The sequence below is a fragment of the Phoca vitulina genome, unplaced genomic scaffold (assembly GCF_004348235.1).
Source record: "Phoca vitulina isolate PV1807 unplaced genomic scaffold, GSC_HSeal_1.0 scaffold20, whole genome shotgun sequence".
In the NCBI taxonomy this organism is placed as follows: Eukaryota; Metazoa; Chordata; class Mammalia; order Carnivora; family Phocidae; genus Phoca; species Phoca vitulina.
Window position 1 is genome coordinate 17,007,302 of NW_022589723.1, and position 24,724 is coordinate 17,032,025.

The 24,724-nt window shown below is 36.2% G+C and overlaps 2 protein-coding genes across 4 annotated transcripts in view; one reads left to right on the forward strand and one right to left on the reverse strand.

Moving 5' to 3' along the window:
- Positions 1–24,724, reverse strand: part of FAM227B (family with sequence similarity 227 member B) — a 210,254-nt gene that overhangs the window by 74,907 nt on the left and 110,623 nt on the right. The window lies entirely within an intron of this gene.
- The window catches only part of FGF7 (fibroblast growth factor 7), a 57,308-nt gene continuing 32,783 nt past the window's right edge, over positions 200–24,724 (forward strand). Inside the window, exons 1-2 of one of the 3 annotated variants that reach the window (XM_032417959.1) lie at positions 200–536; positions 1,302–1,678. In XM_032417959.1, coding sequence (XP_032273850.1) covers positions 1,393–1,678 — 286 coding nt within the window. In that variant the 5' untranslated portion in view covers positions 200–536; positions 1,302–1,392. Of the gene's footprint in view, positions 537–1,122; positions 1,679–24,724 lie in introns of all 3 variants that reach the window. The other 2 variants (XM_032417958.1, XM_032417960.1) reach the window with 2 other exon arrangements.

The following is a 24,724-nucleotide window of genomic DNA, read 5'->3' on the forward strand; positions in this document are numbered from 1 at the left end:
AAGGTTTTCTAACTAGCAAAAATCCCTTTTATATATGTTCAAAAGAATATCTTTCAGCTTATATACAACTCCGATGTTGTAAAGATGGTGTAAAAAATTCCCTTTCCCCTTTTAACTGCTTCAGAATCAGAGATCTGTTTCTACAAAGTAGGTACCCACTGGTAGATTTAGCATAAACCATGTTCATAGCTCCCTCTCATGACCATTGAATGAATACTATATAAGCCTCCTTTATTCTTGCTGTTGTATTCAACTAACAGCTCACTGGTTAAGTTTTAATTGCTTCCAATGAGGTCAGCAAAGGTATTTATCGAAAAGCCCTGAATAAAAAGGCTCCACACACACACACACAAGCATACACGCGCTCACACAGAGAGAAAATCCTCTTGCCTGTTGATTTATGGAAACAATTATGATTCTGCTGGAGAATTTCTCAGCTGAAAAATAGTTTGTAGCTACAGTAGAGAGGCTCAAGTTGCACAAGGCAGACAACAGACATGGAATTCTTGTGTATCCAGCTGTTATCAACAGAACAAGTAAGTTACTATTATTTGTCTTTAAAAATAATGCTGAATGGTAGTTTACTTCTTTCTCTGGTTTTAGTGCTGAGGGGAAAAGTAAAGTTACCAGACTTTTGAGCCATGTAATTATCTATAGTAATTATGCTTGTAGAACTTACATAAAGATAAGGTTGACGTTTTCCAGACAATACTGGCATTTAACTTGAGAAATGTGGGTAGTTCAGGAGAAAATAACTGATTAACCACAAACATAAAAGCATACAATAAACAAATCTAGGGAAAGCATTTATACTTTGTTAATAGTGATTTCAGGACTTAATTTAAATCAATAGCTCTAACTGCAAATGTTTCTTACCAAATAGCAACCGGAATAAATGGTACAATCATAGTCTGATTTGTCTCTAGTAATGCATAACTTTTATAAATCTACATAGAGAGAGATGAAGATGTTGACATCCTCTGTGAAGGCTGTTTTAAATGTGCCTTCACAGTACAAACTATACTGTTGTTATAATACTATTTACCCACTGAAATTTATACATACAATTTTTCATCTTCCCCTCCCCTCCCTTCCCTATTCTTAATCTCTCATTGCAAACAGAAGTCAAGTAGTAAACAGTGTCGCAGCAACTGAGCTTATTACAACCTGTTTTTATAAGGAAATACCAACAGAGAGTTATTTAAGGAGGAATCCTGTATTGTTATCAGGAACTAAAAGGATAAGGATAACAATTTGGATAAAAACAACTACTCTTTCTTAAATCAATCTACAATTCACAGATAGGAAGAGGTCAATGACCTAGGAGCAACAATCAACTCAAGATTTAATTTTCATTATGTTATTCATGAACACCCGGAGCACTACACTATAATGCGCAAATGGATACTGACATGGATCCTGCCAACTTTGCTCTACAGATCATGCTTTCACATTATCTGTCTAGTGGGCACTATATCTTTAGCTTGCAATGACATGACTCCAGAGCAAATGGCTACAAATGTGAACTGTTCCAGCCCTGAGCGACATACAAGAAGTTATGATTACATGGAAGGAGGGGATATAAGAGTGAGAAGACTCTTCTGTCGAACACAGTGGTATCTGAGGATTGATAAACGAGGCAAAGTCAAAGGAACCCAAGAGATGAAGAACAGTTACAGTAAGTAATGTCCTTTATTTATAGCACTGCGTATAAACCTTAATCTGTGAAAGAATCATTTTTCAAGTGACAGGCTTCCTTAGTTTCCTTTCTTTTTTTTGGAAAAAAAAATTAACCATCATCTTTTAATTTCTCTAAATTGGGATCATTGGATTATGTTTCCAAAAACATCTACTGTAACACGTCAAATCTACCAATATTATAGTTGAAACTGATAACCCAAGCCAATTTGAAAATATAATCCCAATGTCCTAAGCTCAAAATGCTTATAAGCTAAGCAAAATGTAAATGATATTATTCACACTGAAATGTGACTCACTGTCTTCTAGCAAAACTCATTAGGAACTCTAAAATAGTACTTGGTAAATGCTCATCAAAAGCTACTCATTAGTGTGAGGCACAGAAAATTTATTTCAAAAAGTAATTTGATTTTCTTTGAAACAATATTTCTGTAGTGTGAAATACTTAATCTGTGCTCAAAAATGCATTCAGCAACTTGTGCAATTGTGTACAGTTATAAAATAGAAGGGAACCTGTGGTATCCTCATCTGTTCACATCATAATGAGTTTGTATTAGATTGTTTATTTACCTAACAAAAAAATAGGTTCTTCCTAACATTTTCTTTAAATCTTCTATGCCATAGTTTTATGTTACCTTAAGAGAAATATAAATGTGAAGGAGGAAATAAAAGTGAGTTGGAAGAGATGTCCATGATTCTGTTAGTGTACCTTACATTTTCTCCAAAAATCAGTTATTTTTTTTCATGTTAAAATATCAGGGTTGGACTTACTATTTAGCAGTTATGATTAATAAACAATTTCAATAGTTTTAAATTTAATGGGGTAAAATACTCAGCATATGTAGTAAGAATTTAAAATCCCTGAATGAAAATCAATTTTGTTTGTATTACTAGCACTTGAACAATATTATTATATCATCTTATAATATTAAGTATGTTAAAGTCAATTGAAAAAGAAGGCATGGGGTTGATGGTGTAAACATTTGCTTCAGTACTTGCAGTACATTTTGCTTGCAGTGAGTACTTGAAACTTTTGTTGCTTGTTTAATGAATGATTTTTAGGCTTCTTAATTAATGAACCAATAAGTGGGAATTTGGGGAATTATGTTTCCAATATGTAAATAAGAGGATCTTCTTTGTAACTATAATTGACATAGAATGCTAAGGCCATCTTAATGGATTATTAACAACTATAGTTTAATTATTACTATTATTAATAAAATTATCATATTAGTCTTAGAATATTGTTCTGATTATACTAAAGTTTAGGTAAAGAAATAACTATTTGGAGGAAGGTTTTGTGGATAATCACTCCTATGTGAGCAACAGAATTTGGATTATAATCAATTTTTAAAAAAATTATTGAGATTTATCATGGATAATGGAACCTGGTAGAGGAGACAGAACCCAGGTGGAAGTTAAGACACATAGGTCTAATATCTGTCTGTGAATAATTCTGGAACAATTTTTAATTCTTTCCAATTCTCGGTTTTTTCATCTCCAAGATGTGGGATATGTACAGATGATCTCCTATATACCTTCTAGTTCTTACAGTCTATTCTATTCTAATCCATAGAATATATCACATAAATGTGAACAAATCTAAGTACTCATTATATAATACCACATACTTTAAGTGAGATAGGTGAATATTATCTCAAGGATAAATGAGCTGTCAGAACAAATTTTAAATTGTAGCAATATGGTTATCAAACCTAAGCACTGTAGAATTCTTCTGTATGCCAACTAATTCCTTTTGAATGCTTTTGTCAAATAATGAAAAGTGAAAAATTAGATGTAAAATCCAGTGAAAATGAACAGTATGCATAATAATTTGGGATGGAAAATATCTACAATTGGGACACATTCACATATGTGTTTTATTTTGCGTTAAAATTTCTTGAAACCATGAAACTCAGGTGTTTGTAAGCATACACAAGATGCCAAACTTATTTTATAGTTTGAAACACAATTTAGCATTAACCTTGAGTAACCATAAAGCCAATTTGGTACACCATTCCTCCTCTACTCTAATTCTACAGTAAAAACGAAAGAGAGAGAAAGAAAGAAATTCATTCTGTATCATTAATCAGAATGTCACAATAGCAATGTACTTCAAGACAGGATATATATTATATAAATAGTTTTCACTTCTATAAGCTTTTTTCATAGACTGTATATATAAGTATACTTTCTTGATATGGTGAATTCTCCTGGAAAGAGAAACTTTCAATGGGATGCTTTAAGTAAACCCTAAAACCCTTGTCAGGGTGTGTTGCTATCCTATTGAGGAAGGAGCCAGTCAAGCTTCATCATAGTTAAAAAGAAGCTAATTCACAGTTGTCTATTAGGAAATCCTAAGATAAAAAGGAAATGCTTCATTGAAAAATAAATGGAGAATAACTTATTAGAAGAGAATTCTGGTAGTCATTTCCTATTATTTCTGGGGCAGCCTTACTAATTTTAAGTGTGAATGCCCCACACATAAAATGTGCAAATTGACACATGTGAAGTTGAAGCTACTATATCCAGGTACAAAGAAAGTGCTCAACAAAATTTGTTTAAGAAGTCAAAGAAGAACAAAAAACTTGAAATTATAAATATGAAAACTATTTACATTCCTCAATCATTAATTGAATGAATGAACAAATGAACAAAAGATATTTCCTTCCTATTTTTAAAATGAGAGTAAAAGGTTATTGGTTTGTCTACTAGAGTGAAATGCAGCAGAGTTCAGTAAGTTTGACAGATCAGAATCAAACTCTGCATTTCATTTTCAGTATTCTGATGCCTTAAATGTGTGCAGTGGTTGTTGAACACCTTTCTTTGGAGGTCTTTTAAGATGGTATAGATTTAAATGTCTTAGATCATAAAATTTTGCATGAAAAGTTAGATGTTAGCTTGTGTGAAACATAGTTTTCTCTGCATTACCAGGAGAAGGTCCCCACTCCATTCTTACGGCTTTGCTTTGAATGAAGGGAAAAGTTACCTGATGAAATGAATAGGTTTTGAAGGACTGCTTACTTACTAACGGAAGAATAACTTCTTCAGAAACATGTTACTTATAAGACATTGCTAAGATAATGGACTGGAGTGAGTAGAAGAGGTAAAAAAGCTGTATATATAATTCTGTTTCCAGAAACTTGGGCTGGGGTAGATAGATGGAGGGCCTAGAGGAAGAGAAGGGGAGTGGTAGGGAGGTGGATATGATAGCTCATGTCTCATATCATTAGGGAACTAAAAAATTACTTAAGCTATCCTGAGTTGTGAGGACCTCACTTCAGTCTTTTTTTAAAATTAATTTAAGTTAATTTTATTTTATTATGTTAGTCACCATACATTACATCATTAGTTTTCACTTCAGTCTTAATTATGGTGTTGTCTTGTGAAATATTTTAAATCTAGATTAGAATGAGTAAATTGCAGAAAAAGCACACCAAGGAACCCAACAAAAATAAGACTTGTACTAATAGACATGTAAGACCCGACTATGTAAATGTAGGAATTCACAAGAGGCCAGGAGATGCTGGACCACATTACTGACACTGAGGGAAGAGAAGCTGTTACTGAAGAACTGGTCCTCAGATTACATACTATTCTCACCCGGGAGGCAAGAAAGCCTGTCCTCTCTGGTGGTTCCACATTTGGCCTTATAGTAGGTTTGCAAGTGACAAAACTGGAACGTAACCTGAACTAATAATAAGGGCAATAAAAGCATAACATGCCCTTCTAAAATGAAATAAATATTCATGTTCTCTGCAGAAGGAGAGCATTAATAACATCTTAAAGGGATTGGTAATGGATGGTCAACACTTCCACTGTTGTCATCAGAGCTCTCCCCTTGGGGAAGGGCAAGAGGGTGAATTTAGATAATTTTTGGACCAGGCACTCCATCAACAGACAGAGTCAATCACTCCACACCTGACAGAAATAACACTGCTGTTTAAGCTGGGAATAGGTGCCAAGTGAGAGATGGCAGCAGTGCACTGGGCAACTGACAGCTGCCCTGAGAGACAGATGTGGAACAAAGAACTCAGTCCCTCGAGACGATTTTCTTGCTTTTGGGATCCAATTACTAAAAACTTTTGCTCTTCCCAACCATGGTCAATATGACCCATTTCTTTTAAGAAGAAATCCTTAATTGTGATAAGCTACTGACTCAAGCAAAAGCATGCCTCACTTATTAGAATTAAGCATTGTAAGGCCCATAGCAAGAAAAGGGTTAGCCATTCTGAAAACTAGCCAATGATTTGGCAATATTCTTTTTTGGATTGTTAGACTGTGACGGGATATGGCCTAACAATTGGCAAAAAGCAAATAAACACAGTGTTGTGGGATTTGACTTTGGCCACAAAATCTTCAGCAACCCAATTGTCAACAATTCTTTGGATAAGATCCTACTCAGCAATAATCTCTGCTAGTAGCTAGCAAACATACATACCACCTCTAAATATGGAGATGGTAAACTTGCTTATGCTCCAAACAGTTCTTAGCAAGTTACATAAAAGAATAATAATTCACATTATCAAAACAAAAATAAGAAAACCAGGGCAACCCCACCTTAAAAAAAGAGACAATGAGAAACATATCTATGGAATTGAACCAAAATCCTAGCATTACTGACAAAATGCAATCCTGTAGAACTGGTGACCTACATTCCCTTAAGTAAGTTGTCAAGGCTTTAAATTATGGAAGATGGATAAATTGCTGGGGAGCAGATTTGGAAATATTACCTATTCTTTGAGAATTCTAATAATAAAGATTATTTTTCATTGTATAGTTTTCCTCTTTTTTTTTGGCTAATACAAGTGTCTGGCACTTACAAAGTACACATAATTTATTGCCACAGGTGCATCTCTTATTTATTTTGTAAATCCTCATCTGAACTGACCATGACTTTCTTTTCTATGCCAACCCAGAGCATCTGAACATATATTTTCCCTTTTGACTCAGCTGTATTAGAACTCTTTAGCCTACAGTTTTAGAGCATTCAGAGACCCAAGTGAATTGGAGAGAATGCAAGAAGACAGCTTTCAGTCAGCCAGGTTCCCTTTTCTAGGTTTTCCTATTACTCAGCCTTGGCTAAATATTGTAATCAGCTAGGGAACTTTAAAAAAATACTGATGCCTGGTCCCACCCACAAAGACTCTCATTAAATTGATATGAGGTGCAGCCTGGGCACCAGGAATTTAAAAATTTCCTCAGATAATTCTGAAATGCTGCCCAAACTGAGAACCACTGGATCACATTAGAGGATCACATTAGATTATTGAGAAACCACAGTCCAATTAAATCAGAATCCTGAGAAGGTGGGGAAGACTCAGGCATCAGTGTTCGTTAACGCTTTCTAGTGATTTTACTATGCAGAAATGTTAAAAGCCATTATTCAATGGGACCAAGGGTTCTATTTCAGCCTGGATCCCCTCATGTCCCAGGAATGTTTCAGAGCCCTTAAATGGCTCCATAGTTAACTTATACCCTGGAGGATTTCGAAATGGGTTTATCAGGAATGACTGAATTATGCATTGAGGAAGTTCTTCTGGGTCCAGTTGACCTCTCTGACAAATCTCAGTGGCTCCAACATTTGGAGAACTGGCCTGGAAATGCATGTGATGACAGCTCTGTAGCTACTATGTAAGAAGGCTTCTTTGGCAAATGAGTTCATTGCAGGGAAGAATAGGTCCTGTGCCACAGTCTCACAATGTCAGGCAGGTCTGAATCTCTTCTGACACTTCCAAGTGGTGCTACAGCAGGGGACCTGGAGTACAGACATCAGTGCCAGCTTACTTGGCACTTAAATGAGCCACTTATGACTATGAACACAGATGCCCCCAAATTAGGGTCTCATCTCCTACGGCCACCACACAAGAGTTCAAGGCAGTGATTTAAAGAGACAACCTGAAGTCTGAAAACCCAGGGAAGTGGGAACCACAAGCCTAGAGGGTCTATCCAGATTAGTGAAAAGGATATGAAGTTAGAGGTTGGTTTTCTTTGTAAATTTGGGATTAAAGCAAAGCTTTCTTTCTTTTCTAAGGATCCTAGCTTTCTTTCTCTGTATCAAAAACTTTTGGTAGTACAGTAACTTCTTTTGCATCACTACTGGAATACAATACTTTTCTATATTTTAATTTCACATATGGCACACAGAAGAAAAGGCAAGAATTGCGCATATCTAAGTAATATGGAGAAACAAGAACTCATTAAATGAAATGAGGTTCCATATGAATTCCTTCCTTTTCTGAACCATATCCAATCTTTCTTTAAAAAAAAACACTTTATTGAGGTATGTTGACATACAAAAATCTGTACTTAATGTATACAAATTGACCAATTTCTACATCTGTGAAACTACCACCATAATCTATGCCATAAACATATCCATCAGTTCCACAAGTTCCCTCCTGCCTTTTAATTTATTATTATTATTTTGTGATAAGAACACTTAGCATAAGATCCATCCTTTTAGCAAATATTTAAATATACCATGCAACAGTATAAACTATAGGCCCTACACTGCACAGTATATCTCTAGGACATATTCACCTTGCATAGTTGAAACTTAGCACCCTTTGACTAATACCTCCCTATTTCTCCCTCCCCCCCCAACCCCTGGTAACCACCATTCTACTCTCTGCTTCTACGAGTTTGACTATTTTAGATTCTTCCTATAAGTGGCATCATGTAGTATTTGTCCATCTGTGTCTGGCTTATTTCACTTAGCATAATGCACTCCAGGTTCATATCCAGTCTTTCTACACACGAAATAGGTTGGAAAATGAAAATCCTCTGCCTTTCACATGGTTCAGAAATCCAAATTAAAGAGTCACTGAACATTTAACTGTTTCTTGACCAAGATTCATACCTACTACATTTGAGATTATATCTGCACCTGACTTAGGTAGAGAAGCCATCCCTAATTTGCTAGCAAAGCAAATTTACCTATTTACCTTAGTTGTGCAAAAGGGTTTTTGTAGTATATATAAAGACAAAGGGATTAGGGTGAGGAAGCAGAGAAAAGAATGATCTAATATCCATGTCCAGGTAAAATTTGTCTTTCAGGCAGATAATATCATTCTCAGAGGGAAAACGTTTGATGTATATTGGGGGAGAACTGGCTCTGGAGGTTCTCTGTTCCAGTCAACTTCCCTGCATAAGAATGGAATCACTTCTACTAGAGTGAGCATGAGTACTTGCTAGAGCCATTAGCTAGTGTCCTTCTGAGAATAAATAGGTTGGCAACATCTTTGTAAATAGGTGAAGAAATAGGCAAGAGAGGAAAGGAAAAAAAGGACTTTATATAAAAATAAATGGATTTTGCATTATATTTGTTTTAAAGATTTTATTTTTAAGTAATCTCTACACCCAATTTGGGGCTCCAATTCACAACCCTGAGATCAAGAGTAGCACTCTCCACCAACCGAGCCAGTCAGGCACCCCAGATTTTGCATTTTAAGTTTAGGGTGGATTTAAACACAAAGGATCCTCATAAAATAGGGCTCTATTAACTTTTTTGATGCACTTAAAGAATAAGGGCAATGGAATGCAATAGACTGATAATAGTGGGAGAACTTCTGAGATCAAAACAAAACCAAACTAAATAGTGTACAGAGAGGTTGAAATAATAATAGATTATTGCAGATGATACTCAAATAGGAGGTTTGAATCTATTAGTTAAATTTGTACCTAAAATTGCAATAATCTTTATTTATCAGGACTATATGCAAACTGAGTTTATTTTTTATGGTTAATATGAGACAGGGCAAATGAGGTATATTTCAATATGCTCAAATACCATACTTATGTTAAAATTATCATGTAATATTTTCCATTTATCTGCCTATGTGAACTTAAGATGTAATTGTAGATAATATTGAGAAAATGCATTTGGAACAAATTCAGAATCAACTCAGCATGCAGATTTTTCTTAAGGCAGCAATTCCAAACTTTTGTTTCTTAGGACACTAGTGTCCCTTGAGATATTAATGGTGTTTCCTGTGGCACAATTCCTGTGGCTAACTGATTGGGAAATATTAGGTTAAATAAAAGTGAACAAGTTTCGCAGTAGGCAAACTCTGAGCCAAATTATACTAATATAAATTGCAAAACTCCAGGAGGAGATTATATATGGTTTCCCAAACTTGACACAGAGTACATTGCTCCCGCCCCCCAACTCTCTCTCTGATTTGGATAGAACACTTAAATTTCATTAAATCGTAATTTGAGAGGGGTGACTGGGTGGCTCACTCGGTTGAGCACCAACTCTTGGTTTCAGCTCAGGTCATGATCTCAGGGTCGTGAGATCCAGCCCCATGCTTGAGATTCTCTCACTTCCTCTCCCTCTGTCCCTCTCCCCTCTCTCTAAGATAAATAAATAAATCTTTTTTAAAAATTGCAATTTGAGAGCTATTGCCTAGGGATCTCTCTATGGTGCAGTGAAGAACTAAACCAAGCTTCCCTTCATTTTTTGGTTCCAAATAAAAAGACCATAAAATGGACCCGAAGCAATATTTAAAGAATGACCTTGAACCAAGAATCTGTGCCAAAGTTAGGAGCCTGAATATGATTTTGGACAATTAGGGTAGTATTTTGGGTATAGATGCATGCTGGGCTGAAATCCAGAGATTTGCGATGAGATTTAAGCCTAGCTTGAAGCTCTTTTTTGAGTTTTGAGCAGCTTTATAGGACTATTCTCCTAATCTGAAATGATGTCCAATACCTATTATTTAGGCAATCTAGAAACTGACCAAAAGCATTTCCTACGCATTAACCTAAAAATGTTTTAGGATTAGAACATGATTGAAGAATTCTTACTTATGCGCCTAAAAACAATAAACGTTTACTTCTCAAAAAAGTAGTTTGAGCAAAAGTTTGAAGTTATTTCAATTATATCAATAAAGAACAAGTTTTATTTACTGGCCAAAAACTATTTAGAAATTTGAAACTTATGGGCGCCTGGGTGGCTCAGTCATTAAGCGTCTGCCTTCGGCTCAGGTCATGATCCCAGGGTCCTGGGATCGAGTCCCGCATCGGGCTCCCTGCTCGGCAGGAGGCTTGCTTCTCTCTCTCCCACTCCCCCTGCTGTGTTCCCTCTCTCACTGTGTCTCTCTCTGTCAAATAAATAAAATCTTTAAAAAAAATTAAAAAAATTTTGAAACTTAGCATAAACTGAAGGGAGAACTGCAAATTTAATGAATTAATTTCAGTACACTTTGAAGAGGTCACTTATTGGAGATGTTAAATAGAATTGCCTTTTCCAGCCATACATAGCACATTTGCCTTGTCTTAGGATTCTTTCTGTTTGCATTTGGCAATGCCACTAAAAAAATGTAAGTTACAGAAATATAAGCATCATGTCTTATTCTTCCTTTTGTCTCCTAATGGTAGAGGAAGGAGCACTTAAGCCCAGTGCAAGAGGTGGAAGAAGTGAGATGGACTGACAGTCATTCAATATATTTCTCCCTTAAGTTTTTACACATCTAAAATTAGTCATGGATAAGAAATATATTACTAAATGATCATGAAAATTTAATGCAGACAAGAATTAAAAGTTTGCTGAAATAAAAGAGAGGCACATCTCATTTTCCTCTTCTCTCTTATTCTCTAAAAGAAAGTACTGGCCTCTAGAACCTATTTGACTTAATGTTTTTCTGGGTAATTTCAAGAGGCTGGTGGAAAAGTTTTATTGTAGAGGCCAATGATCTAAGCAGGCACAGGTAGCACTGGTGATACTAGAAGGATGACTGACACGGCATGGTGAGGACCAATCCTGGAAAAGTTATGGCCTCCTCAACACCCATTCTTGTTTTCATCTGACTGTCAACTAATTCTTGCATATCAAAAACTACATGCAGAAAAAAATGATAATTAGTTGATACTGGTTTAAGGAATATCTGCATTAAAAGGAGATACAAAGAGGAAAAGTCTTTAAGAATTAAATGAGCAAGGAGACACAGAGAAAAAGTCTTTAAGAATTAAATGAGCTATACTAGTAAAACCAAGCAGTGGGCTAATAATTTTTGGATAGGGAATCTGCCTACTTATTAGTAGCACATATGCGATTGATCCCGGACATAGTGACTAGTGTCAAAGGGTGGAGAGGATATATGTATGTATACGGAGAGAGAGCTAGGGAGAAGTGGGGAGTTGGTGAATACACTCTCAGTTTGTTTTAGTGCCAGTAGTCCGATCCTTGGATAATCTTGGTGTTTTATAGCATTTCAAACTGTACTTCTGATAAAAGCTTGGTTGGTCTGGTTCATAGTGCAGCATCTCTCATGGGGAGATCACCTGCAGGCAGTAGACAGTTTCCTCCCTTGTTTGCATGAATAATGAAGACATCATACAAAACTTTGAAAGATTGATGACTTCTTTTTTTTCACTCTTTTATTAATTCAACAAAATTCATTGATACCTTCCCTATCCCAGACTTGGACTACAATAATAAGCAATTCCACAGTCCGTATTTTTAGAGAATTAACAGTTTAGTTGGGTGTGGAGGGTGAACTATAAGTCAGAGGAGGCAAGTTCAGAGCAATTAGTGGGTTGCCCGACTCAGCTTGAGGAAATGGGCATGAAGTCTTTTCTGGGAGGAAATGATCTGAAGGATGAGCCGTATGAAAGAGAGAGGACAAATATATTACCCTTAGAGGAGATACTTTAGAGATGCCTGGTAGTAAGACAGTATTGAAAAGGTGGGAAATGGAAAGTGACTTAATACCTTGCCAGGTATCAATGTTAAGCTCACTAAGGTAACCTTTTTTTCTATTAAAAATATTAGAACATTTGCCCTTTATCAGTTGTCAGACTTTGATTGCTCTGTTTACTAAAAATGACTATTTCTTTTAAAGGGTAATTTTTTCTTCAAATGGTAACTTTTCTGAAGGCATAATTGAAGTCCTGCTAATTGGAGTAATATTGTTTTTCTGGATAACTGCATACTTTTTCTTTTTAATGCTTTTTCAGTCTTTGATCATAATTGTAACCTGTTTAAGTCAGGTGGCCATAAATATTCACTGTAAAAGCTACATTATCATTATGGAGGATGTTTTTCCCATAACAGTTTCTAAAAAGTGAGAGAAACAACAGTTTTAAGGCATATGTTTGGCTTTTAAGGACAAAATTATGGAGGTTATCTGCCACATTCTTTAAGATAAGCCAACTTTTACGGCCATTAGAGCTGCATCCCCTGCTACAATTATGTAAGCAGTGCACTCAGTAGTCAAGTAGCTGTGCATAGCTTTATTTCCTCTAAATCATGAAGTAGGCAGTGAAGCAAGGTGTTTTCCCACTTATATAAGCCTATCAAGGTGTCTCTGTTTCTGAGAAATTGTGCTCAACTCCCTGTACAAATAATGCATTACAATCCACACAATAATGTTGGATGTTTAATAGACATAAGGAGGTGCTGTCGACTTTGAAAAGATTCTGGCCGAATTTGGTCTGGAGATTTTCTCTTAACAGGCTTAAAGTTGATCAGATATTGAATAATAATTCATCCCCGAATAAGATGAGCATAAATCTATATCATTGTGATTAAGTTGTACTCAGACCTAAAATTCATGATGTTTTAAGGTATTATTTAATAGTTCATCAGGTATTGGGGCACCTGGGTGGTTCAGTCGATTAAACGTCTGCCTTCGGCTCAGGTCATGATCCCAGGGTCCTGGGATTGAGCCCCATATCAGGTTCCCTGCTCAGCGGGGAGCCTGCTTCTCCCTCTCCCTCTGCCACTCCCCCTGCTTGTGTTCCCTCTCTCTCAAATAAATAAATAAATAAAATAGTTTATCAGGTATTTACATTAATGTTACTACTAAAATTACTGTACTATGTAGAAATAAATTTTGTCTGTTATTGTCATGAATCTTCTAATTTAGTCTATATAAAATTGTACAATGTACAACCAGGAACATTTTCATTGAGTGACTAAACATAAGTAGATCACTAAAATGATGCTAATTCTTTTAAAATATGTATGTCGATATTGAAATTGGTGCAGAACACTTCATTCCATTCTAATTAATTCTCAGAATACCTCTTGCGGTAAGCTTGCAGTTGTACTACTAGTCCATTTCACAGAAAGAAAGGGAAGACTTGCAGGAAATTTGTCAGCCTGATAAGCTTGCTAATGTACAACTTCTAGTTTTAAAATTATATGTGGGACTATTTAGGTGTTGTTCATTTTAATTAAGAAAGATTGGTGTTAAAAAATTAGCTGATAATTGACATGATCATAACAAAATCCTCTATGTGCAATGATTGGAGTGTTTTCTGGAAATTCTTGGATAGTCAGTTAACTCACAGAGAACAGGTATTAAATAGTAAGCCTGGTGACTTCACTGTGTGACTAACATCATTAAATATTAAAGAATTAAAAGTTCATGTTCAGAATACTGATTTAAACCTTCCAGTTTCCTTAGAGCCAACACAAGTTAATCAGAGACTTTAAAGGGGCAAAACTGAGGCATTTTTAAGTAACATTTTCTCTCCTACAATGAAAGAGGTAAACTTACTAAGATGTTACCACGTGCCTGGCACTGTGCTAAACACTTTATGTATATTACCTCATTTAATCTTCACAGAGCACTTATAAAATTGGTAGAGTTATGTTCATTTTGCAGATGGGGCAACTCCAAAGCGTAGTTTTAGTTATCACCACATGATCACTATACTGTCACTGGTGTTACTAAAACATCACACATGAATTTGAACCCGGCAGTGGGATAATTTGCATATGAAGAACTATAAACAGCTGAAATTTTCTTCTCTGTAATACGACCTAATGAGTACTTGGCATTATTTCCTTATTAAATAAAAACTCTACTCCAATGTTCCTTGACAAAACATCTCCATCTGTCTTCCCCTGAGTTGGCATAGAAACGTTCAGTTTATTTTGTGTACGAATTGCTAAAGATGTTGCAAAATTTAATTTGGTTGTATTTTAAACACATTTCTGATATTTATTAAAATATTTATACTTCTGTTCACTAGTGTCTACATAATTATTATAGTATACATACATATATGCAATTTAATATCAGAAAATAAATCAGACAATTTTAGGAGTACAGCCAGATAGTTGCCCTCTCTAAAGGCCACTCAATCCAAACAGAACAAACACAAAAATAAATAAAAGAAACAGCACAGAGTTTGTTCCAACAAGCACTGCTGAAGGATAGGTTGAAAGAGAAATAGTTTACTGGCAAATTGGTTCTTTCTTTTGTCCATGATTACTATGTTCTCAATTTATTTCTAATCCTTTTAGGACTTTGCCCAATAAAAAAAAAAAGGCAAAAAAAAGGGGGTGGCAAAAATGAAGAGTTAGTGCAAAGATTCTACTTTTTTAAGATTTTTTTTGTGCTTCTGTGTAAATCATATTGTACCTTTGAAAACTAGACATACACATTATTTGTGACCTGACTGACCTTAGGTGTTTTCAATATCTTAAAAATATCTTGGAAGGTTTTTATTCTCAAAGTTGCAGGGGCTCTTTTCAACAACTAGAAGACTATTTATTGCAATATTGATTGAGCATATATTGTTATGCTATGTACTATGGGTACATAGATGTATAGGGAGAGACCCACTATTTGAAAAAATTCAGCCTATTTGGGAAACCAACACCAAAAACTCAATTTTAATAGAATATGGTAAATATGTGATAAAAATATGTTCAGGGAGGGAACCTAGTGGAGGGCAGGTAACATAACCTAAGAGAGGCTGACCAAGACTCTGAAAGGACATGATGTTTGAACTATATCTTCAAGAGCTAGTGGGAGTGAACCAGGCTAGAGAAGTGAGTAGGGAATGGGGAAGGGAGTCAAGAAAGGGCATCTCCTCTTGGAAAATAGCACATGAGAAAAGCTGAGTGATGTTTCAGGAGGTACGTATGGGAATTATGGGAATTAGTGTTTCTGGAGTATCGGCTTTAAGGTAGGAAGTAGGGAGAGATGAGACTGCAGTGAAGTCTCATTTCTTGCAAAGTTATTTTCCATTGTAGGGAACATGAACTTTATTCTATAAGTAATAAGGAGCTTTCGAAGAAGAATGTAGAAGCAGTAACTAATAAAAAATAGTTATTTTCATTATTCACAAAAATGACCTGGATGGTTAATATTTATTAATAATTGGAAGATTTATTTTATTAGAAAATTTAGCCTCTTTTCATACCAAAGCTTCTTACCACAACCACCCACAAATGACAAAGTTAGCTCATGTTAATTAATATCCTTTACTTTTTGCTATCAACTTTTTGCTATAGGAGTTTATGAATGAACTAGATTGTCCATTGGAGAAGAGAAAGGGCAGAAAAAGTAGGCTTGAAAAATTTATCTATGATTTATCAGTCTTAGTTTATCATACCAGTAGTTCTCTTTTAGTATAAATATTAATACATATTATTTACCACCTAGGAGTAGATTGGATTGAATAGAAAGTGAGAGGCATGGAAATAATACTGTATTTGGTATTATGGGATCTGGGCTTTAATCCTTTTCTTCCAGGAATTAATTGAATGACCTCAGGCAAGTACTTAACTATTCTGGGCCTCATATCTGTTTTTTTTTTTTTTTTTTAATTTTTTAAGGGGGTTAGAGCAGATTGTTTGAATAGGTTTCAACTGTAAATGTTACCCAAAGTACTAAGCAATGGAGACAGAGAGAGAGAGAGAGTGTGAGAGAGTGATGTATTAGCTGTCTATTGCTATATAACAAATTACCCAAAATTCAGCAGCTTAAAACAATGTTTGTTATCTCACAGGATCAGAGGGTCCTGAATCTGAGAGCAGCTGAGCTGAGAGGTTCTAGCTTAGAGTCTCTCAGGAATTAAGCTGTCTGTTGGGGCTGCAGTCTTCTCAAGACCTGACTAGGGCTGAAGGCTCTGTTTCCAAGCTCTCTCCCATGGTAGTTGGCAGGCCTCAGTTCATAGCAGCCTGTCAGCCAGAAACTTCCTCTTCACTATGAGGGCCCCCATAGGCTTCCTTAGTGTCCTCATGACGTGGTAACTGGCCTCCCTCAGACAGAGTGATGAGGGAGAGGGAGAGAAAGAGAGGAAGCGAGAGAGGGCACCTTCAAAATGGAAGCTGCAGTGTGATATACCATCGCTTTTGCCTCATTTTATTTGTCATGCAGATCATACAGTAAAATGTGGGAAGAACTACACAAGGATATGAATAACAAGTGCTGGAGATCGTTATAGGCCAAACCAAATGCTGGCTACCACACACGGTTTCTGCATCTAAAGACCTTTTAGTCAAGTTGGGAATCAAAGTATAAAGAAAGAATAAGTTAAAGCAATACTAGAGCAACACATTTGTGAAATCAGCCTGAAAAATAGATAGCTGTCCTTACAGAAGCTGCTAATTTGGCTTAAGGTCTCATTAGGAGGCATTCTTACTGCAAACTTAGAAAGGAAACCATATAGTGTTAATATTTGAAAGCAAAAAATTTTCAGTTCAATCGACATTATGATTTTACATAAATTCCTGAATTTTTCACTTACTGGAATAAAGACATTATTTTCTATTTAAATTTTTATACACTAAAACTATGGTATATTTCTAAGTACCAATGCTTTATTAATTTACTTATTTACTATTTAAAAAATAAAGATGAAGTAATTGGTATGTTACAGTGGGGAGTAGGCTGACAACAATTTCACTAAAGAAAACTTCTGATAAAAATGGGAACATTTTTTTTTTTGTCATTTTTAAAATTTTATTATGTTATGTTAATCACCATACATTACATCATTAGTTTTTGATGTAGTGTTCCATGATTCATTGTTTGCGTATAACACCCAGTGCTCCATTCAGTACATGCCCTCTTTAATACCCAACACCAGGCTAACCCATTCCCCCACCCCCCTTCCCTCTAGAACCCTCAGTTTGTTTCTCAGAGTCCATAGTCTGTCATGGTTTGTTTCCCCCTCTGATTTCCCCCCCTTCATTTTTCCCTTCCTGCTATCTTCTTCTTTGTTTTTTTAAACATATAATGTATTATTTGTTTCAGAGGTACAGGTGTGTGATTTAACAGTCTTACACAATTCACAGCACTCACCATTAGCAATACTCTCCCCAATGTCTATCACCCAGCCACCCCATCCCTCCCACCCCCCACCACTCCAGCAACCCTCAGTTTGTTTCCTGAGATTAAGAATTCCTCATATCAGTGAGATCATATGATACAAGTCTTTCTCTGATTGACTTATTTTGCTCAGCATAATACCCTCCAGTTCCATCCACGTCGTTCCAAATGGCAAGATCTCATTCCTTTTGATGGCTGCATAATATTCCATTGTGTATATATACCACATCTTCTTTATCCATTCATCTGTCAATGGACATCTTGGCTCTTTTCATAGTTTGGCTATTGCGGACATTACTGCTATAAACTTAGGGGTGCACGTACCCCTTTGGATCCCTACATCTGTATCTTTGGGATAAATACCCAGTAGTGCAATTGCTGTGTTGTAGGCTAGCTCTATTTTCAACTTTTTGAGGAACCTCCACACTGTTTTCCAGAGTGGCTGCACCAGCTTGCATTCCCACCAACAGTGTAGGAGGGTTCCCCTTTCTCTGCATCCCCGCCAACATCTGTCGTTTCCGGACTTGTTAATTTTAACCAATCTGACTGGTGTGAGGTGGTATCTCACTGAGGTTTTGATTTGGATTTCCCTGATGCCGAGCGATGTTGAGCACTTTTTCATGAGTCTGTTGGCCATTTGGATGTCTTCTTAGGAAAGATGTCTGTTCATGTCTTCTGCCCATTTCTTGATTGGATCATTTGTTCTTTGGGTGTTGAGTTTGATAAGTTCTTTATAGATTTTGGATACTAGCCCTTTATCTGATATGTCATTTGCAAATATCTTCTCAAAATGGGAACACTTTTAAAGTCAGAAGCCACTAATCATGGAAAATTTGAACTGTCACATGGAGTTAAGAGGCAGTTTGATCTAGTTCCCTGGGATTTAAATTAAGAATGCAAGTCAATTCAGTATTTATGAAGCACTTTTAATGTGCAAAGTGACACTGAGTAATAAAGGCTAGGAAGATAAATAATATAACTTTTGTCTTTAATATGATTCTATAGGAAATAATTTGCTAAGTTCTCAAAGTTACTAACAAGTTTCATATGAGCAAGGGCGAGATCAGGAGCACGAATGTGAATACATTTGGGTGCACCCAAAGAGGTGAAAAGGACAGAAGAGAAGAATCAGGAGAAGAAAGCTTCGTGGAAAAAGTGCATTTGAACAAAGGGGGGATTGGTTGGACGATTTTGATAGAGGGTGAAGAATTTTCAAGCAGAGAAAGTTTGCAAAAAGGCAGGGATGCAGTAGGGCAACTGTAAAGAATGGTGAGTCCTGGAGAATAGGGTGCAAAGAAGTGGTAACGCAGAGCTAGTAAACCAATGAAATGCTTGAAACCATATTTTAACTTCATATTATACAAGGAGAAGATAGGAGAGCACAAAGAGAGTGAAGGGCTGGAGACAGAATGCAAGGAAGGAGGTGAGGAAGTAAACAAAGGAAGACAGGAGCAGGGGCAGCAGTAGGTAGAGTGAATAGGAAAGAGAAGCAAAAGGTCTACACAGATACATCATGAAGCAGGAGAGAGAAAAGGCAGAGGGCTGCTCTGGACGTCCTGCAGTCCACAGAGATTTTGGCAGATATAATCAGAGAGCCCGCCAGAGTTAGGGAGGATAGGGGATTTATCTTTTTGAATAAATCGTCTGTTCACCGACTGGTATTACCCTAGTCACTGAATGAAATCACACGAAAGGTCAGATATGTAAGCCTGTGGTTTCCCACTCTGATGCAAGGCTTTCACAAACTCATCCTTGTAATAATTTATGGAGATGGCTCACCAGGCCCACGGTAAATAATTATAAATAATCTTGCATTGTACTGTTATATCTTTTGACAAGTGGAAAATCTTGAGAATATTAACTGAGAAATTCCTTTTGTACACTGCTGGCAAAATATAGTCTCATCACTTTGAGCTTACTTAGGGGCTAAGTCTATTTTGAGCTTCCCTAAGAAGTAAGCCAAGGTCACAAAACTAGTTAGTGGTAGAGAAAGAGAGAAATACAGAATCTCGGGTGTGTAGAGAGAAATGATCTTCCATGGTATAATACTTTCAAACAATCACATACGTTTTTAAAAAAGCTGATTTGGGTAAAATGGCAGTCCGTCCAGGGAAAATTGTTCGTGCATGAGAGAATTTTTAAGTTGGAATGATTCTGTCCTCACTTACTAATGACTCTAAACGAATTCAGCTAACTTACCACCAATGTGATGAAGAAAACATAAAGTCAAAGATTCACAGACCAGGAAAAAACTGAATAAACAGCTGGTTTGCCTTTTGCTTTTCATGCACATTAATATCTCTGGCAGAAGTAGAACCCTCAGCCTCTTGTCCTATAGGGATCTAGCTTTAGCTTCTGTAACCAGAGAAGACTGACCCACTCACAGGCTGCTTTAGCTATCCTATTGATTTGAGTATTTTAAATTATTTTAATGCTGAAGTGCAGATAAAGAATTGTAACCAGTGACAAACTAATCTGAAGTTCAAAGGGTGGAAATTTAACACAACACATTTTGCTCCTGTTTATAGCTACAGTGTTGGAAGGCAAGATGAATGGAGATTAGTTCAGGAGCTCTCTCATAAATTACTAAAACTTTCTTTTCAAACTTCTCCCTGGCATCTCACCACTGATGCTCCCCCAACTCTTCTGTTTCTCCCCACTTCTCCTTCCTCCACTTCTCCTCCTTTTTCCTCCCTCTTTGCTTCTTCCTCCTCTTTCTTTGCTCTCTCCTTTCTTTCTTATTGTTTGAGCTCTTTTTCTCTATTTCTTTGCTTTAACTAGATGCACTCTAGAACTGAAGTACATATTAAATATTCATTAAAGAGATTGAGTTAATTACCTGTACTTGAATTTTAAAAGGAATTTAAAAAGAATAACATATTTATCACATTAAAAAACTACTTATAGTTACAATTTTGTCAAAATGCACAGGAAAAATGTTTGAAAATAAATATACTAGATTTTAACAGTGATGTTCAGGTAAATCTCTTTACTTTTTTTAGTGGTTTCCAAATACTCTTTGATGAGCATACACTCATTTTTTGATGGTCATGAACATATCTGTATATATTTATGGGTATACATTTAATTATAATAAACTACATTGTTTTTTCCTCTTTCAGTCACACTCTGACTAGGTAAGAAAGGCTCCCCCAACCACCACCAGTCTAAGAAATTCAAGCCATATAACTGTCAAACCTTTTCTTAAAGCTCTCCAAAAATGGAACCTCTTGCAATCCATTCCAGTATTATATTACCTGGACAGTTGGAACATTTTCTTATATTTAGAGAAATTATCCCTGCTTTAATTTAAGCCCTTTCCTTTTTTTTTTTTTTAAGATTTTATTTATTTATTTGACAGAGAGAGACAGCCAAAGAGGGAACACAAACAGGGGGAGTGGGAGAGGGAGAAGCAGGCTTCCTGCCGAGCAGGAAGCCCGATGCGGGGCTCGATCCCAGGACCCTGGGATCATGACCTGAGCCGAAGGCAGACACTTAACGACTGAGCCACCCAGGCGCCCCTAATTTAAGCCCTTTTCATTATGTTCTTTTTCTGCATATAAATTGACATGACTAATAAAAGACTTTCATATACTTAGAGAAATGATACGTCTTTTCTCTGTCTACACTCACTTCTTGATGATTTCATCTAGTGTCTTGGCTAATCACCACCAAATTTATGTCTCTAGTCTAGACCTTTCCCCTAAACTCCAGACTCAAAAATTCATCTCTACCTGGATGGCTATTAGACATCCCAAACTTAACATGTCCAAAACAGAACTCAGTGTTTTCCCCTCAATGCTTCTTGAAAATGGTAATGACAATGCCAGTCTTTCTGTCGATTGAGCCCAGGCTCTGAAATCATCCTTTCTTTCACATTTCTACATATTTCTTTCTTTCACATTCTACATTCAGTCTGTTAATAAATCTTATTGTCTTTCTCTCCCAAACACACCCACTCCTGACCACTTCTTGCCACCTCCACTGCTGCCACCTTAGTCTAAGCTATCAGGTGGTCTCCCTGCTTCTGCCCTTGCACTCCTAATACAGAATCAAGGGATTCTTTCAAAATATAAATCAGATCATGTCACTTTCTGCTCAGAAAACTCTCCAATATTCTCTCCAATGTTTTCCCAATTTACTCAGAGTAAAATCTAAGATTTTTACGATGACCCACAAAGCCCTAGGAGATTTGCAGCCCTCACCATCAGCTCACAATACCACTATCTCCCTTGCTCATGCTGTCCGATTCGCACTGGCCTCCTTGCTGCTTTGTAGGACAAAGTCAGGCAAGATCCTGCATTGGCCTTTGCATCATCTGTTTCTCTTCCCCAAGTATATCCTTCCCTAGATATTTGGGTAGCTCACCCTCTCACTTCTTTCTAGTCTTTACTGAACTGCCACCTTTTCACTGAGACCTTTTCTATTCCCCCTACCCAACATGAATACTTCCTATCCTGTCTCCTCTTTTATTTTTCCCCTTAAGCATTTATCACTGTCTAACATACTCTGTATTATTTTTATCTATCTTCTGTGTAAATTGTTTCCCTGACTGGAAGAAAAAGGTGTTTCATTCACTCTTATATATCCAGAAATTAGAATGATGCCTGAACACAGTAGGTGCTCAATTAATATTTGATGAGGGGATGAATGGATGAATTTCACAAATATTTACTGACTACTTATTGTCAGGCACTGGGCCAAGCACTGGGGATAGCAAAGAGAACAACAACAACAACAAAATGTTACCCTTCTTTGCTTAGGGGATGACAATAAATAAATACAGAAATACAGAAATGTCAGGGAAAATGTAAACACAAGAAGGAGGGAATTATGACTAGATCAATTTAAAAACGGCTCAATATTAATTTCACTTTTAAGCATTGTGGTTAGGTATGTGCATTTGCCTGATTAGGGATGTTGGATGACTTAGAATTATCAGTTGGTCTTTAAGATCTTAGCACATTCAAATCACTCTGATCTGTAACTAATATCAGAATCATTTTGGCTTATAAGAGTTCTTGAATAACCTATTTTTAATTATTCTGGAAACATTAAAATGTTTGTAAAAATGTTTCCTTATTTTTCATTTTAGAAAAATCACTAGAATAAAAAGATGGTAATACAAAAGTGGTTTTCAAATATTAAAGTGGGGTTTGAGAGATTTAAGATCTGAAACTTCATACAACATCCTAATTTGTATTCTCACATAGACTGTCAGAATTGCAACAAATAGACTACAGTACTTTTTCTACAACTGCATATTCTTGGGAGAATGACTTACAGATATTTATTAAATATTAGTTGAATAACTGAACATCTGGATGATTCATTGAATAAAAAAACACATTTATTTCCAATAACAGTAATAAAAATAGGAGATAATATGTAGAGATCTTTTGTTATGTGCCAAGAATTCTGCTAAGTGCTTCACAGGTACAGAATTAACCCTCAAAACCGCTGTCACGAGGTTGGCATTATTATCTTCATATTACAGGTGAGGAAACAGAGACACAGAGTGGTTAACAGATGTGCCTACAGTTATAGAGGCAGTAGCTGGCCAGGCCCTGATTCAAATTAAAGTTGCCTGATGCAAGAGATCAAACTAAACCAGTGCTGCTGACATGCAGGGGTGTGATGGGGGAGGTCACTGTGCCTCACTTAGAAGGTATACTATATGACTAATATTATGGTGTTGAGGGAAAGGCATGACTTCTATTTCTAACGAAACAGTAAGAATTCAAACAACTGAATAGTCTGAGTCAGATGTAGAGGGAGATATGATAGTTCAGCTCAGATGCAGTAGATGGAATGCTGGGTCTTGCTCCAGGTCATCGGTGGCAGAGCCAAGACCAGAATCCATCCATCGCTCTGGCATGCCAAGGCAGTACTTGTTCCAATTACAACCATGTAGAGAATACTTTCTGAAAAAGTAATATGGCGAAAAGGCTTTTGGAAATAATCAAAAGACATGTTTGGAAGAGTACTTTAGAAAATATAAAACACAGCTATAACTTTACAAAATATTATTGTTATATTTGCACAAGTTTTATGTTCTATGACTTAGCTTACTTAAACCATGACCAATATATAATTCCCCTGTAATTTCACCATAACAAGATTATAGCCTTAGTTGTGGTTAAATCAATAAAACATATAGCCTACGCATTATGCACAAATTTTGTTCCTGAGTTAATATATGGTATACTGCCATAGCAATATGAGGGCACAGAGTTTGTGTGAAGCATTTTTAGGTTTATGAATGTGTGTATGTATTTGAGGTGAAGGACAGTTGGTAAATATGCAAAAGCTATTCAGAAAACAAGTGACAGGGTGGCGTAAGGATTAGGGTAGACCCGGATCCTTTCTTCCCCTTCTTCTATGAGTAGATATTTATTTTGTTTAGGGTTATTAGTGTTCAGGTTAGAAGTTACTTCCACTTCTGGCTTATGGGAGCAAAGATCACTGTCCACTGTTTGGATGGGTAATAGCTGGTCATAACCTAGTTACAGGCCCTTACTTGGTTCTGGACCTTTTAGGAAAGGTCCATTCCTGTTCTCTTGTAGAAGCCAGGAGCATCATGTCACATCTCCAATACGTGGCTAGTGAATAGTAATAATACTTGACATTTATGGGACTTTTCTTGGTATAAGGCACAAAGCTAAGCAATTCACATATGACACCTAATTTCATCTTCAAAATAATTGAAAGAAGCAGGCATTATTATTTTTCTTTTACAGATGAAGAAATAAAGGCTCAGAAGGATTAGGTAACTTAGAATAGACACAATATCTGAATAAATGACCTGAGTAAGCTTCCAATATGCATAAGGTTAATGAGTCTAGTATGTTTAGTATTTAAGTCTTCTATTTCTATTAACACTTCTATTTTCGTGCTATACAAGCCTTTATGCATACTTTCTGGTGATACTCCCTATAATTGAGGTG